Raw genomic sequence first — 15,973 nt, forward strand, 5'->3', positions numbered from 1 at the left:
CCAGGCACAGTCTTTTCTACCAGGTCTTATTATGGAGAACAAAATGGATCTAGTCCCTGCCCTCATAGGATTTTAAAAAAATCTAATAATTCATGGGAAACTCTGCTAATATCTCAAATACTTACTTAACAAGAACTGACATTTTTCAAGAGAGTGTATTGCATAGTTGAGATAAGAATAATCCTTCCTTCAACAAAGAAAACACTACAAGAAAAATCTTCAAGGGTTAGCTGGGCGAAAGAAAAGTGGAAGCATGAGACTGAGTACCTGGCCTTATGGGAAAGCAAGAAAAGGGCTTGTTTTACAGACTGGCTTCAGAACGAACCCGGGAGAAAGGGCTGTTTTATGGACTGACTTCAGAACGAACCCGTGAGGACCACGCTATCCTCAGGTGCTTTCATTCTGAGAGGAATTCCCGCCAGTCTGTGACAAATGCCACCACCTAGGACTCAAACCAGAGAGGCGTTCCTGTGGTTTACGGCGTCCCTGCAGTTGCTCAGGGGACAGTTTCAGAGCCAGAGTTCTACACAGCCTGAACCCAGGGGAGGGTTCACCTAGCCGATGGCCAACATTTAGAAAAAAAATGAGGCAGAAGGACCAGGGAGGACCTACCACTGAAAGACCACATAAAGTAGATTCTCTTTACAGCAGCCCAGTAATACTGGGCCTGAGTATGAAAATCCCCCTTAGGATTTGATGCTTGTTTTAGAGACATTCATCTTGAAAGTGTATCTATCTTTTTCTTTAGTTCCAATCAGCAGAAGCCTGCACTCTCGCGGGATCTCTGCCACTTACCTGCCGGTTCAGCCTTATGGACAAGATGTTGCTGGAGTAGCTGTAATTACAGATCTCTGTGCCTTTCTTGAAATGATAGACGTTCATTTGGCGTGGCTTCGTGTGACTGACCACCACCACCAGGCTGCTGGAGAAGAGGCGCTCCACGATGTAGACATCCGGGATTTCATCTGGGAGGGAAGGCAGCCCGAGGTCACACGGATGTCAGCCTCCCCTGAACCGAGCACAGCTTATGCCTCTAGCCACCACTCTCTACGTCTTGCTCACTGGATGCTCTCCATTAATTAGCACGCATCTGCAATGATTGTTTCCCCGCACAGTGAAGCTTTCACTGTTTCCAAATGTTAACAGTTCCAAAGCCCTTTCAAGTAAAGAAAATGCTAGTGACTAGAACACAAAGTGGGGATTTCCAGAACTTCCCCTTGTGCCGTCAGTGTGGCAGAATTACCTCCAGAGCCCTCGGGTGCCACTGTTTGCCCTGTAAAACATATTTGGGAGGTTTGGACAATTTCTGTCTACCTTTTCTCCATGAGAGGTTTCAAAGAAGTGACTATCCTTGTCAGGAGCCTCTTCAGAATGCTTCTTGTCCCTGTTGCTCTGAGGAGTGTTACCTTGGGGGGCAGTGACATAGTTAAATCTCCCTATCTTGTGTCTCCCTGGCCCTCTCTGTTGAAAAGGGACTCTGTTGAGTCCCTTTCCTGTTGAAAACAGTCTGGACATCCGTGTCATGACCAGGGAAGTACTGCACTCAGAAAGAAGGTAAACTGGGAAGCCTGCTGAGCGCCCGTGGGTGGAGCCTTTCTGAGAACATTCTTTTCAGATGCGTGCCTTTCTTGTACTTGGGCACATCCCTTAGGGAACGACACAGAACAGATACAGAGCAAACTATCCATGAAAATGGCATAATAAAAATGATATCTTACAAATAAATGAGGAACCCCATATATTATTTACCAAACCACTTTCTTTCCAGGAAATCCAAAGAGTCTATGTTCTTCACTATTATGATGGCACGAATGCTTACTGACCCTGGGAAAATGAGAGTCACACTTCTAAGCGGAATTCTTTTTAGTGTTCACTAGAAACACTCCAGCATCTTTGATATGGATTGTGTCAATGGGATAATATTGATTTATGAAAACAAAGAAAATACTTCCAGGACTGAATGCGTGTTACCAATATTCTACAGTGCCAATATAATGGCAAAGAAAAACAAATCCTAAGTGATCTTTTGGTATGACAACTATAAAAATCAAGGACTGTGCATATCTATGTATGTACGAAGGTGTCAACAATATGGTTTCAAATAAAGGATTTCTTAATATAAAAAGAAAATGTTACGAAGCTACTGCTACGTCTCACTAAGTGTTTCATTATGGTTTTTGAAAGCAAGTGGAGACAACGATTTATATTTAAATCTGAAAAATACTGACTCAAGTTTGACGGTACGGGAGAGAAACACAAAAAGCTCAGAAGCACCAGGGATTAAAGTCTAGAGGGAGGTTTTGGTGCCCCTGAGATGCTTCCCACACACACTTACCACTTCCATGGACTTGGTCCAGTTGCTCCACAGAACTCAAAGAAAACAGCTTATAACCGGTTTTGGTTCCAATTGCTAGGGATCTGTGGAAGATAATGACAGCCCGGGAATGACAGCAGGTACTGTACTCCAGCCACAGACCTGCCTGAAGATAGATACCCCTGTTCCCTCTAACCTCATAGGGGACAGAGGAACATACATTTTCAGGCGCTTCGATATTTGATACCTGTCTAATTGGTGAGGCACACCTTGTCAGGTGGGCAGGTACAGTAAAAGGGACAAGGTCAAAGACAACTACACACAAAAATGTGAAATGGTTAAGAGACCTAAAACGTCATGGGTTTTATCAAGTGAAATGTCAAACCTACTAGAGGCCATCCATGCTTTCCTAAAGGGGGAGAAATAGGAAAAATGGAATGTTTGAGAACATTCATCACAGCGCTACCCCCAACACAATTAGGGGCCTCCTGGTTGTTTGAGAGGGACTTTACCAAGATGTAAATCGTTTTTTATTTAAAAAGGAAATACATGTTCATAGTAGGCGTAGTAGGTCATTAGTCGGCAAAATTTAATTCATGCTTCCTTTCATCACTTTCCATGAAAACATCCTGGACAGTTTATACCCGTAGCTCTCATCCCAGGATAGACATTACACTCACTGGGAAGTTGACAAAAAAAAAAAAAAAAAAAAAAAATACTGATGACTGCCTTGCTCCCCTACCCTTAAGCTTTTTATTTAATTGGATTTTTGTTTTGTTTGAGTTCAAGTATACTGATGCACAGCCAGGGTTGAGAACTCTGTGTTATACTGTGTTCCACAAAGCTAGCATTACAACCAACAAACAAAACAAAAACTGAGCGCTTATCTGGGACAATGTGGGCTAAAAAAACATCTTGTTTTCTTAATTTTTCACTTTTCAACCCATAGGTAAAGACAGCGTGAACCCAGGTTTACCTGGCCTCGAGATGAAAGCAAATGAGTCCGTTTCGTTGAGCAGCTGGGAATCCCCGGCTACGTCTAGCTCTCTCCTGCTTTGCCCTCCAGACCTGAGTGAGCCACAGAACCTGACACAGCGCATACTCAGAGTAAGCAGTCTGACCCTGAGCGCTTCCACCCTGGGAAGATGGGATGTCCGAGCTGAAAAGGTCCTAAGTGGACCTAAAAAAATCAGTGCAACTTCCTCATTTAAAACAAATCTACGAACAGGTGAGATTTGCTCTTCACAGGGAAGCATATACTAAAATAAGCAGCTTACTGCTATGGCCCCAGCTCTTGTTTCACTTGCCTAAAGGAAGAAAAAAAGGTCACATGATGGTCTCTAGAATATTTTTTTTCTACCCAACATTTGTTCTTCCGTGGAACACAGGTGACTATGGTCAACTTTGAATGAGTGAGGTAGCTGCTTCTGTTCTTAGCCCTCCAGTTTGCCCCGTGGCTTAACTGGTGTATTAGATATTTGCATGAGAGCAGCAGTGTGTTTGGCACCCAGAACTAGAGCCATAATGATGACAAACAGCAACTGGAAAGGCAAGACAGCAGCATCTTAAAACTTCAAAAATATACTCTGTAGTATTTACTGCTTTTAAACTTTTTCCACATAAATATAGACACATTTAGTGGTAAACTAAAGGTTTCTACAGCTTGCAAGTAAGGGGGAAAACGTTGTAACTAGGGTCTTATAATATTAACTAAAAGATCTGGCAATGTAAAATAATTTTCAAACATACGCCCTGCTCCTGGAACAGAAGAATTTTATATATGAGAAAATGGCAGTGTGATCACTATTATGTTTTAAATGATTGATCAATGGCTATAGACGCCTCTGAATCAAAGAATTCAGACTAAAACCTTATTTTATCCATAAGGCCTTCTGTAGGGAAAAAAAAAAATTATCCTCACCTCTCATAGGACCAGGGTTTGGGACAAATATATATCACCAATCAAATGAAAAAAATGTATCCAAAGTGTCTAATATACAGCTAAGCATTAACTGAGTCAAGGAGACTGGTGAAGGTTAGCTGTCTTCACCCACCTTCTCCGGAAATATTGGGTTTCAAATTCAGACTACACTTAATAGAAAAAGACACCCTGATTCTCCTAAATGTATTCGGTAAGGGGCTTGACTTATTTTAAAACCCAGTGTCATGCCCTCTGTGGCTCCAAACAACTGACTGTGACAAAAACTTATTTATAGGTAAGACAGAGCTGCCCGGCAGAGCCTTCATCCAAGAAAACTGAACTGACAGTGGGAACTAAGGAAATTAACTTTCCAAGTACCCTACAGTTTTGAAAATAACATTCTTATCCAGTTGCTATGAAAGCCAGGACTTAACTAGAATAAAGATTAGTATCACTTTAAAATAGTCTAATAAACAGTGCTACAATGCAGAATTCAGAACATTTACTACTAATAAGCAAACTAACTCCCCTCCTTACCCTGTGTTCAGTTGGGAAAGAAAACACCCATGCATTTCAACAGCCATCCCCTCTTACAAAATGTTTCTTACAAAACATCAGAATTTTATCTAGACTATCATTTTTGTAAACTGCGGGTCTGAAATGGGAGTAAATCTTAAAAACAATGCAGTGAGTCACAAATGGCTCAAAAAAAGAAAGAAACAGAAAATACCAGAGGATACCACACATAATAAGGTTAAGCACCATTGTGTGAACCACCTTTTAGTGATATTACATGTATATGGGTATTGAGTGATGTTGTAATATGTATTTCTTATTGTGGGTTGTGGTCAAGGAAATCGTGAAAGTCACATATCTAACCAAGCTGTCCAGCAACCAGGTTACCCGATTACATATGCAGGTTTTTTTTTGAACAAAGACATACTGTTTGGTATTGGGTGTTTTTAAAGGGAAACACAAAGGGAATGGAAGCCAGAGTTGTTTGTGGTACATGATGGTGCTAATCACACCACTGAATGTTCAATATTAGCATAGCCTAATCGCAGGTGGCCAAAACACAAGCCTGAAGCTGACTCCAAACAAGGAACACAACAGAAGCTGGTACAGCAGGAAGTGGGAACTTGGGGAGAGTCATCCCTGCCTGATGCACTGGGTGCACATTCCAAAGAGATTATTCTATATGGTCCCCAGGGCTGGCTTCTAACAATTCCATGACAAAGAGGGAAGGAAAAAAGCGTTTGCCTCGAAGGGACGGAAACCTCCAGATGTCTATTAACTCCCAACTCTCTGGCCTAAGTCCAAATGTGACCATCAAGGTGAAACATTAAACATCCACTCAAAAAAGCAACAGGGTGGAGCTCATGCTCCTCGCAGAAGGCAGCCTGCGGTGGGGAAAGGGCTCGTGGACTCGGAGAAGGCGGCCGGGCCTCGCTGAATGGCTATGTGGAAACAGTGAGAGAAATGGAAAGGTTTCTGACATCCAGAGTAGGGAGGCCAGATGCCCCGCGCTGGGGCTGGGACAGGGGCTGGCCTGGCCGCAGGGATAGGCTGCCTCTTTGTCCGAGGCCCTGCCCAGATGCCACGTTGAGATGCTCAAGGACAAATGGGAAAGTTTTTCCTGTATTTCCATCTTCCTGGGCCCCAACTACAACGCCTTGGGTTAACTTGCAACCTGCCCCTCCCCTGCCATCTCTTTTGTTTTGGCCTCTGCCCCTCCTAACCCAGACCTCCACTTCGGTCACTATCCCCCCTCCCTATTCCTTAGCTTTCTTCAGCCCCACTCTCCTTGGTGACTCTCCGTTCACCGTCAGCCAGCCTTTCCTGGCTCTCCGCCCGCAGCGCGGGTTGGGGGCGTCCAAACCCCCTGCTGGTAGAGGAGGAAGGAGGAGGAGGTGGCTACCAAGACCCGAACCAGTCTGAGCCAACCGCCGGCCGTCCCGCCGAGGCCCTCTTGGGGTGTAGGCTCGCGCCTCTCTTGCTACAAGTTGCCGACAGGACAACACCCTTGGTCGAGACTTTCTGTCCCCCACCTCCCGGCAAGGCAGGCGCCACGGCTTACGTGCAGTCCTGGTTGAAAGAGAAGCAGCTGAGCGCCGCCTCGACCCCGGCCAGGGGGCCGTCCGCGGCCTCGGCCTCCATCGGGGGCTCGATCCGGGGAAGCCGCAGCTCCGAGCCGGCGACAGCCACCTCAGCAGCCCGCTGGCACCGGCTCTGCGGGCCGGGTCGCCAGCCCCCCTCCGCTTTAGCCCCGCCCCGTCCCCGCTTCGCTCCGCCCCTCCGCGTCTCGCCCCACCCCTCCTGCCAATCCCGCGGAACAGAGCAACTGAGAGGGCGGGGTCCCCACTTCCGGCCGCCATTGGCCATGAGCCCACGCCGCGGCTCATCGTTGGCCAATTGCGATGGCTGTGGGCGGAACCGTCCTGCTGACGACCCGCCCCCAACTCCGTGACGCGGCTCGCCATTGGGCGAAGGCGCGTGATAAAGTGGCTGCAAGCCACGTGGTGGTGTTTTCTTTGCCAGAGCCGCTGGCGAGCCGGGAGAAAGGAAGAGCGAGTGCAGCTGGGGCCGGACTTGCTGGCTCTCGTCCGGCATCGGCGTCGCGGCCGCCGCAGCAAAGGGGTCAGCTGGTTCCGACCACTCCCAACCCCTCGTCATGTGTAACTCTCCGTGTATTAAACTTACAGAGTTTAGTGGACAGCTTTAGACGCCAAAGCCCCACCCACCCTTTTGTAGTCTTCAAGCTGCTTTGAGAAACTTTTCTAAAACGAGGGTGCTAAGTAAGGCCGGACAGGTAAGTTATCTGACCCATTGCACTGCCGTTGAGAATTACCACATGCCAAGTACTGTATTAACTATGTATATATATCTAGTTGACTTCTTATAAAACTTTGTGAGGAAAAGTATAATTATATCCAATTTAAAGAAGTGGCACTGAAGCACGGAAATGCTAAACAGTCTGTCCAAAGTAACACAAAGGGTAGGATGTGGGCTTGCCTGATGTCAAGATCCATGAACCAAACGACTCTGCCAGACAGTATTAGAAAACACCTATCTGATCGGTAGCTTTAAAAAAAAAAAAAAAAAGGAAAGAAAAAGTGTATAGGATGGTGTATATTATGAAAGGGATAAAGTCCTGAGTACAGCACAATTTCAAACTCACATAATTAGAGTTGACAAAGGGCCTCTCTTCCCAAGCTAAATACATGTTGCCAGCAGAATTACCAGCACAGTTTATGAATCATTAGCTATATTCGTTTTATATTTATTTAATTCCTGATGAATTTTTAATTTATGCTTTTCAAATTTTGAGATGAACGGTATTTTAATTATGGTTATATTACAGCACTTCAAATTGGCATAGTTCAAATTTACCTATTTTGTAACATATATGTATATATTTTTAACATATTTGTATATATATGTGTGTGTATATATATATATGTAGATCAAGGGTGTCAAAAAATGGATACACATTTTAAGAGATGTTATCTATGCTCAAGCAGTAGTTCACCATAATCAGAAGTGTCTGGACCCTGATGGTCACCACTTTGAGCACCTCTTGTCATTGCAGAAGTCAAACGTGACATGTATTCATCTTTTGTTATCTGTATATATTGAGTATTAAAATTTTAATATAGTTTTCCTTTCTTACAAAAATTTTTTTGGCACCCTATGTATAAATATAAAACTTGGACATAGAGTGGATGCGAGAAGAACACTATTTCACTTAAGCTTTTATGGTTGGATTTCTGGCTTTGGTTTTCTAAAATGCAGACATAACAGTTTCTTCTCTCAACACTGTCATTCTTTCGCTCAACTGATATAAGAATAGTTCATCTCATAGATCCACAGATGTTGATTGCTTTTTAGTCAACTGTGAGGTTTTGTATTAACCATCATAAATGAAAAGAGCTGCTGTTTGGATGCTTTAACTGCATCTTCTTTTTTTTAAAAAAATAATATAGTTCTCTATTATATAGAACTATAGTTCTCTATAGTTTTTTTTTAAAGGAAATCTTTCTTTTTTATAAAAGATTTATTGGGGAATATTGGGGAGCAGTGTGTTTCTCCAGGGCCCATTAGCTCCAAGTCATTGTCCTTCAATCTAGTTGTGGAAGGCACAGCTCAGCTCCAAGTCCAGCCACCGTTTTCAATCTTAGTTGCAGTGGACGCAGCCCACCATCCCATGCAGGAATTGAACTCCCGCTCTAACCAACCGGCAACCCCTTAACTGCATCTTCTTTGTAACTTCTCAGATCAAAGCTGCTTCCCCTCCCCACTCCCAGCAGAGGCAAATGCTTCAGTCCTTTCTATTCTATTTAGAAAACCAGGAGTCTGGCATGTTAGGTGCTAGGTTGCTGGGAGAATTACATAAAGTACCCAAGAGGTTTTTAAAGTGGAAGCTGTTATTACCAAGAGTTTGGACTTTATGGATTAGAGAGCTGGTATTAGTTTTTGAGCAGGACTGTTTCATGATAAAAGCAATGTTTCAGGCAGATAAACTCAGCCAGGGTGTGTGTGGAGCAGATTAAAAGCAGGGAAAAGCCTAGACTAATGTGAAATTCTAGGAGTGAAGGGGTGTAAGAGACCAGGCTATTGGATGGCAGCAGGGCCAGATAGGTTAGGACAAACTCAAGAGATTTTCTTAAATTGAAATATATTTGCAATATAACATTGTGTAAATTTAAAATGTACAACATGTTGATTTGATACATTTATATATTGTGATATGGTTGCCATGGTAGCCATAATTAGCATCTCTACCACATTACACCAAGAGATATTTCAAGAGATATTTTGAGGCAGTGCTGTTTAATAGAAAGATAATGTGAGCCACTGATAGGAACCCCGTATGCAATTTTAAATTTTCCAGAAGTCACGTTTAAAAGGGTAAAAAGAAATGGGCAAGTAAATTTTAATATTTAAAAATTTAACCCAGTCTGTCAAAATATCATTTTAATGGGTAATCAATGTAAAATTATTAATCAGTTAGTTTATTATTATGTTGTGCATAAGTATTTAAAATCCCGTGTGTCTTACTCACTTACAGCATATCTTAATTCACACTAGTCATATTTTAAGTGCTTATGTGGCTGGTTACTTATGTTAGTGCTCAGTGGCGTTTCAAGAGCATAAACCACAGGGGATGTGACTGATGGGGAAGGGGGTGTGGCAGGGAAGAAGAGGGAAGAGTTAAAGCAGATTCCATGGTTAGGAAAGGGGCAGCTCGTTGTGTTGTTTTCAGAAAACAGACATCTGGCAGCTATTTAGGAAGATGCATTTAGTTTTGGACACGTTATGGTAGCACAACTGAATGCTCATTGGATTTAAGGTTCAGGCCTAGAGATGTCGATATGGAAGAAAACCGGTCATCCTCCCAGCTCCACCCTTCCTGTGAATGATCCCCATTGTATGTTTCCTACTGGGTTCGTGGTCCACCATCCACCACCACCTAGGTGGAAATAACATCTCAGGGCTGCCTCATCTGGTTTTATTTTTTTCCCAAGACAATACAGAAAGATATATTTCTGTACATATAAAATAAATGTATATGTATATGCATCTATATTTTTTATAAACCTATATTTCTATGTAAAAATTTTAAATGTTGACAACTAATTCTTATTTTAAAAAAACACCATGTGGCCCAAACTAAATACATCAGCTGGCTGGATTTGGTTTGTGGAGGGCCAGTTTGTGACGTCTTTTAGAGGTATAAGCAGCCTCTTTGAAATGTTCCACCCTCAAAAAAAAAATTTAAAAAAAAATCCCAGATGTCCATTCCTATAAAAAGCCAAGGAAAAGTTTATAAATAAATTCAGAGGTGCTGAATTCATTTAATGTCAGGCTGATTTTTCTTTTTTAAGTCCTAGTTTTAGTTCTAGGTTCCGTGGGAGTCGAGACCTAATTTGAATGTTGGGCTTATGGCATCCTAATCTTTCCACATTCTTGGAACAGACATTTCACTGCCAAATAACAGAAGCAAAAGATATTGGGCGAGCGGGAAGGGGAGGGGACAAACACTTTACCACAATGGGAACAAGATTTTGGCTTTTTCTTCTTCTTCTAGTTGAAATTCCTAAGTGTGTATGTTTTCCCTGACAAAATGTTTCCCCATTCTTCCTGGGGAAACAGTCAGCAAAGTCTTGGCTTTGGGAGACAAACATCCTCGGTAATACAAAATTGCAGGCCACAGTTCACCTAATGGGGAGACTTCCTATTTGTGTGACAATCGGGTTGTAAGTTAAAAATGTTGATTAGGGCACGCACAGGACATTCACAGGGGAAGTTGGAAATGAGACATCCTGTCTGAGGCAACCATCCTGTCACCCAATATGGTTGCCCATAACATCCAACCGTCTATAATTAGAGTAACTACTAGGTGAGCACAGGCCACTCCTGTCCCTCTCTTCTTTTTATAAAATCTGTTCTATTTTTATAAAATCAGGTCACAGGAAATAATCTCCTGTTTCTTTCCTGATGTGTTTCAACAACTCAGAACCTAGGCAAGTGTTTGTGGTGGTACTTTGGGAGGAAGGGCCTGGGGACAATGCAGACTAGGTAAGCCTTGGGGGTCAGGGAGAGGGAAGAAAGCTCAAGGAGTCAGCCCCACAGTGTTAGAATAGGAGGGGAGGGGTTGCACTGTGGGGTGATTCCTGGGAAAAGGGGTGATCCCCAAGGATTGGCAAACAGTCCCCATCAGAGGTATGGCTGAGCAGGCAGGCACATTGGAGCTTTTTTGTGTCTCAGCATAAGTACACTCTGTGTGGGAGAGCATGGCTGCAGTAAAGGAACAGTCTCTGTTACGTGTCTTTCATCCCCAAATGGAACCATTATTTCTGGTTTTATTGATTTAAAAGGGAGGGAGGGCACAGAGCAAAGCTCAACAGCCATTCCAATATCCCTTGACTTGTACGTTTCCTATCAAAAGTAAGAAGCAATGATATTTCGCTGAAGCGTGAACTGGTGTCTTTGTCTTCATTCTCTTCCCCCATCTTTCTTATTTTTGCTTTCAGAATAATTCCTAAAACCCCAAGGCAAATCACAAGTTCTCCACAAACACTTGCTGGTCAGGCTGATATCTGTGAAACAGGAGCTTTTGATGTGTGCATTTGCAGACATACCTTGAGCTAAGGGTCTGTTATTTAAGACCATGTAGAGAGGTTCAGTCATGGAGTTCTTGTTCTCGGGAACATCTTCAGACCAGCTGAGATTACAGACGGGGTCAGCGGGTCAGCCAATCAGCCTGACAAATTTTCGAGTAAAACTATAGGTGATATCTGAAAAACAAAGATTTACAGAAAGCTTGGCTTGAAGCTTCATACGTCTTCTCATGTAATGCTCCCTACATCTGGCCTGTTTGGCAGATTTTTATCCCCGTCACGCAGCTGCGTAAACCAAATCAGAGACGTTGGGTAAGTTGCTGGAGGTTTTAGGGCAGTTGTTATGGAGAGATGTAGTTTGCACTCAGTCCCCTCCACCAGGCTCACCAGGTCATCATTCCTCGCTGCCTCTCAGACTTCTGTGGTTCATGTCTAGAAATAGAATTGGCCTCTTAACCTGTATTTCATCCTATACAGGAACAGAGAGGCAAGGGGTGGGGAGAAAGAGGCAGCATTGTGCCAAGAGGGCCACAGGCCAAATGCAAGGGGGAGGGTATGGAGTCCTGCAGCTTTTCAAAGGGGACAAAGGCTTTGCTTACGTCTGTCAGAGGTATTACTTGAAGTATTTGAAGACATCTTTTGCTCCCAAGCAAAGGGTTAACCTACGCTTATGGGCGGGGGTGGCTAGTGGGTAAGTGGAGCTGTACGACTCAGTTTCTTCTTAGTCCGGAGAAATGCTGTTGGGAGTGGTATCCATTCTTCAGAATCCTTCACCTCTGGGAAGAAGAGGATTGCAAAGGCCTTAGGCTGCCCGGCAGAGGGCGGAGAATCCCAGGATTCCTGGTGAATAGTGCCATCTAGTGACCCACGGTATATAGTTCCAGGCTGGGGGATGGACCTTGAAGGAAAGACTGGCTTGATTGAGAAGATAGAGCTGATCTTAAACCCTGGACGAAGAGCCCCCGAGGCTCCACAAGTGTTTCCCCCCAAACCTTTTTACTGTCTATACATGGAAAACCTAGAAGCCCTCCTCACTACTTCCTCTGCTGCAGGAGAAGTTGGGGAGGGGTTTACATATTTATTCATTTGACAATTTCCCTATCAGGTGCCTGTTACGCGCCAGCCATGTTTCCAGGTACTAGGAATGCACCATGGGACAAAACAAAAAAAACTCCTGCCCACATGGGCAGAGATACCATAATCAAGAAAAATAAAACGTAAAGTGTCTTAGAGGGCAAGGAGTGCTAAGAAAAAAAATAAAGTGGGAAACAAGCATTCGGAAATATTGTGGAGGGGGTAGATTATATTTTTATATGGAGTGTGCAGGGAAGGCCTCACTGGAAGGTTTCATCTGAACAAAGACCTGAAGGAAAGAAGGGAACAGGTTATGCAGTCACGTGGGGGAAAAGCGTTCTGGGCAGAAGGAACACAAACCTCATGGAACATGGAGGAAGCCGGGCTGGTTGGAGTAGAGAGAGGAGGGGGCCAGATAAACAGGAAAAGAGGTCGCAGTGGTAACCCCGGGGGTGGAGTGACATTGTCACTTGTCTTTGAACAGAATCACTTAGGCGGCTGTGTTGCAAATGAATCGAATGTGTCTTGGGAGATTCACCATTCACTTGAGCATGTTAAAAGCTCCAGAAAGCCCAGCATTGCGTTTACTTAACACTGTTTAGCAAGTCCTTTCCAGGCTTATGTGGATGTCTTTCTTCCAGGAACACCCACTAACTTCTCATGGAGCGTGAGGAAGGGAAAATCCGCCAGATCAGCAGAACTGTTATGTTCTCAACAGTCAGTCGTAAACAAGGCCAGTGGAAGGCCCACGGAAAACAGTGTTGTTCCCAAGGCCACATTGCAGCTCCGAAATGACTGACACTGCGTGACTAATTCTTTCTTATCAATGCCTTGCCCTGACTCCATCCATTCCTCTTACCTCCCAAACTGAGACTTCTGCTACCCAATTGTTAAACCGACCGCTGCGTGACCAGATCCAACCCTGACTTGATTCTTGTTGCTCCTACCTTTCCCACCTTAGAATCATTTACACAAACCACACCCTGCAAAAAGCCCCCTCCCACAGCCTCTTACCACGGTTCATTTAATATACACACTCCCTTGCTGCAGTGAGTAAAAACTAACACTGACTGGGTGACCTGGGGGTCTTCACCTGCAGGTGTAACCAGCCCGCAGCGTTTCATAGAACAAAGTTGAAGACAAGCTGGACGAAATGATTACCTCCTACTGTAAAATTCTGTGAGCTCACAGGTAAGCCATGGCCCCCCCTGCTGAACGTGTGTACTAATTGGAACACAGTGTGTGATGCACCAAAGGGGTGAGCACTGCATTATCAAATATTTTAAAAGTCGGAAGTGTGTGTTCTTTTTATAAGCTGCCTGTTCTCTGTCAGGGCCCTCCTGATGTTAACATTTTTGGCTAAACATTTGTGCTGTGGGCCCTCTTGGCTTGATGTGGGCTTCATACCCTTCCCTCCTGCCCCCAGCCTCCCTGGGCTTTCTCAGGCAACACGCAGATGTCCAGAGAAAGACCAGATCGGTTCTAGGCTCAACAGTGTCCACTTCCTCAGCACAGCTGAGTTGTGTGAGCGTGTACGCAATGGTGAACCACAGACACAGACTTGCCTCTCAGAAAGCTCACGTGGTACCAGACGTAGAGGCTGTAGAGGAGGGGTGGGGAAGGAGAGAATGAGACCAGGTGGGCGGCAGGTGCCTCAGTCCAGGTTAGAGATGATTAGACCGGACCTAGGGAGCCGCTGGGGGATGGACGTAGGAGCTATAGGACTCACTGACCCACTAGACACGGAAGTGAGGAGAGACAGGTCAGCGTGGAGAGCGGCTGCCAGTGTAACTTGGGTTTCCTCACGCCTCAGTGGCTTCCTAGTGGAAATGAGGTTGTGTCATCGGCTACCCACATTTCACTAGCTCTTGCCTCTAACTTCTATAGAACATTCAGCTCCCTTCAAAGCCTTCCCCAGTAATTACTGGAAATCCCTGGAAACGCCTCACGTGTGCAGGGACCCGCCTTATTGGGTATCACCACATGCACATTTGTCCCTGCCGCTGAAGGCCCTTGAAGATGGTGCCTTGCTACAGTGTCCGTTGTGACGACAGCAAAGTTCTTTTTCTTTCTTTCTTTTTTTCTTTCTTTCTTCCTTCCTTCCTTCCTTCCTTCCTTCCTTCCTTCCTTCCTTCCTTCCTTCCTTCCTTCCTTCCTTCTTTCCTTCCTTCCTTTCTTTCTTTCTTTCCTTCTTTCTTTCTTTTCCCAATACTTTTTCTACTCTTATTGAAATGATCAGTTTTGTTTTCTGCAATCTTACGTTAATGTGGCAGTTGATACCCGTGTCCCGGGCATAGGGTAGGTATGTGGGATGAGAGAGAAAGATCCAGAATCCTTGGTGAGGAGGTAATAGTTGACACCACGAGAGGAGGTCAGAGGTAATGGAAAATGTGTCAGTTGTTGAAGAACTGGAATGAAATGTCCGGGTTTGATGTTCTGGGTATTCCTTTAATTTTAGGAACGCTATCACAATGGAGGCCGGCTTGCGCGCTGAGCCGGCTGCCGCAGCTCTAAGTCAGTCACACATTGCTGCTGAGTGAGAATCTCTGTTATAAATGGAAATGCGAAGTGGCAAACGCTCTCATTGGCTAAACCTGAATGCACCAGTTTATTTTGGTTCTTATTATCTACACGATCTCCTGTTTTCCTTATTGATTGCAAATATGTGTGAAGAATAAAAAGCCAGCATTTTTTTTAAAAAAAAAAAAAAACCAAAAAAAAAATGCAAGTGTGTTCGCTGCTGCATATCTGAGGTGGGCGTGATGGAGACTTTTCATTATTTCTCTTAGGTCAGAAATGTGCTTTGGTAGGTTTTTAATTTTTTATGGACGCTCAGTTCCGGAGGCTCTGTAAGAGACTTTTGGAATGATATCAAGTGGGCAAGGCCCATCTTAAAATATTGAAAGTGGCTATTTCCTAGGCCCTCAGTTCTTCTCTGTCTGCTTTCTCCCCAGGGATCTGTTCCACAAGTGGGCATTTAAGTCAGCCTCTATCTACAGATGACCCATGTCTGACCTCACTCTCTGGAATGCTCTGCCTCTGACTTTCATCCCAGAACACATCAACACTTCAGCCTGCATTCCTCATGGGATCTCTTTCTCCTGAGCTCTTAAAAGAATTCTGCTTCAGCAGTTCCCAGGGAATTGTGGGAGAGTTGTTTTTTAAGAAGAGATTTATTTCACACCAAGGACAGGAATCACTTATTTTGCACCATTTTATGTGTTGGCTGTTTGAGTGGCAGGCTGTTATTTTCCATTCTTCTTTTCTTCCAATCCATGAACATAGTATAGATTCTTAGGTCCTCTTGAACTGGGTGTATAATTTCCCATGACCACATAGCCCAATTTCTTCCACCCCCAAGGATTCTTACTACAATAGCCGACAAATATATACTTCCTTCAAAGCAATTATCATATCCTGAAACTACCTCATTTGTTAATTTGTTTATGTGTTTATCTAGAAGGTAAGCTCCATGAGGGCAGGGTCTCACGGGTCTAAATGCTTCTCCTAGCATCTAAAGCAATGCTTGACCACATAATAGGG

The 15,973-nt window shown here is 44.1% G+C and overlaps 1 protein-coding gene and 1 long non-coding RNA gene across 2 annotated transcripts in view; one reads left to right on the top strand and one right to left on the bottom strand.

Moving 5' to 3' along the window:
- The window catches only part of WIPI1 (WD repeat domain, phosphoinositide interacting 1), a 33,148-nt gene extending 26,666 nt beyond the window's left edge, over positions 1-6,482 (bottom strand). Inside the window, exons 1-3 of the mRNA XM_033090538.1 lie at positions 6,313-6,482; positions 2,336-2,418; positions 796-965 (exon numbers count right to left, since the gene is read on the bottom strand). Coding sequence (XP_032946429.1) covers positions 796-965; positions 2,336-2,418; positions 6,313-6,392 — 333 coding nt within the window. The 5' untranslated portion in view covers positions 6,393-6,482. The remainder of the gene's footprint in view (positions 1-795; positions 966-2,335; positions 2,419-6,312) is intronic.
- Positions 6,483-6,800: 318 nt separating this feature from the next.
- On the top strand, positions 6,801-14,965 carry LOC117013559 (uncharacterized). The gene is made up of 3 exons (XR_004421350.1): positions 6,801-7,044; positions 13,072-13,621; positions 14,889-14,965. It is a non-coding gene; the product is annotated as an uncharacterized LOC117013559 (long non-coding RNA).
- The last annotated feature ends 1,008 nt before the right edge of the window (positions 14,966-15,973 follow it).

The sequence above is a fragment of the Rhinolophus ferrumequinum genome, chromosome 21, assembly GCF_004115265.2.
Source record: "Rhinolophus ferrumequinum isolate MPI-CBG mRhiFer1 chromosome 21, mRhiFer1_v1.p, whole genome shotgun sequence".
NCBI classification, from domain to species: Eukaryota; Metazoa; Chordata; class Mammalia; order Chiroptera; family Rhinolophidae; genus Rhinolophus; species Rhinolophus ferrumequinum.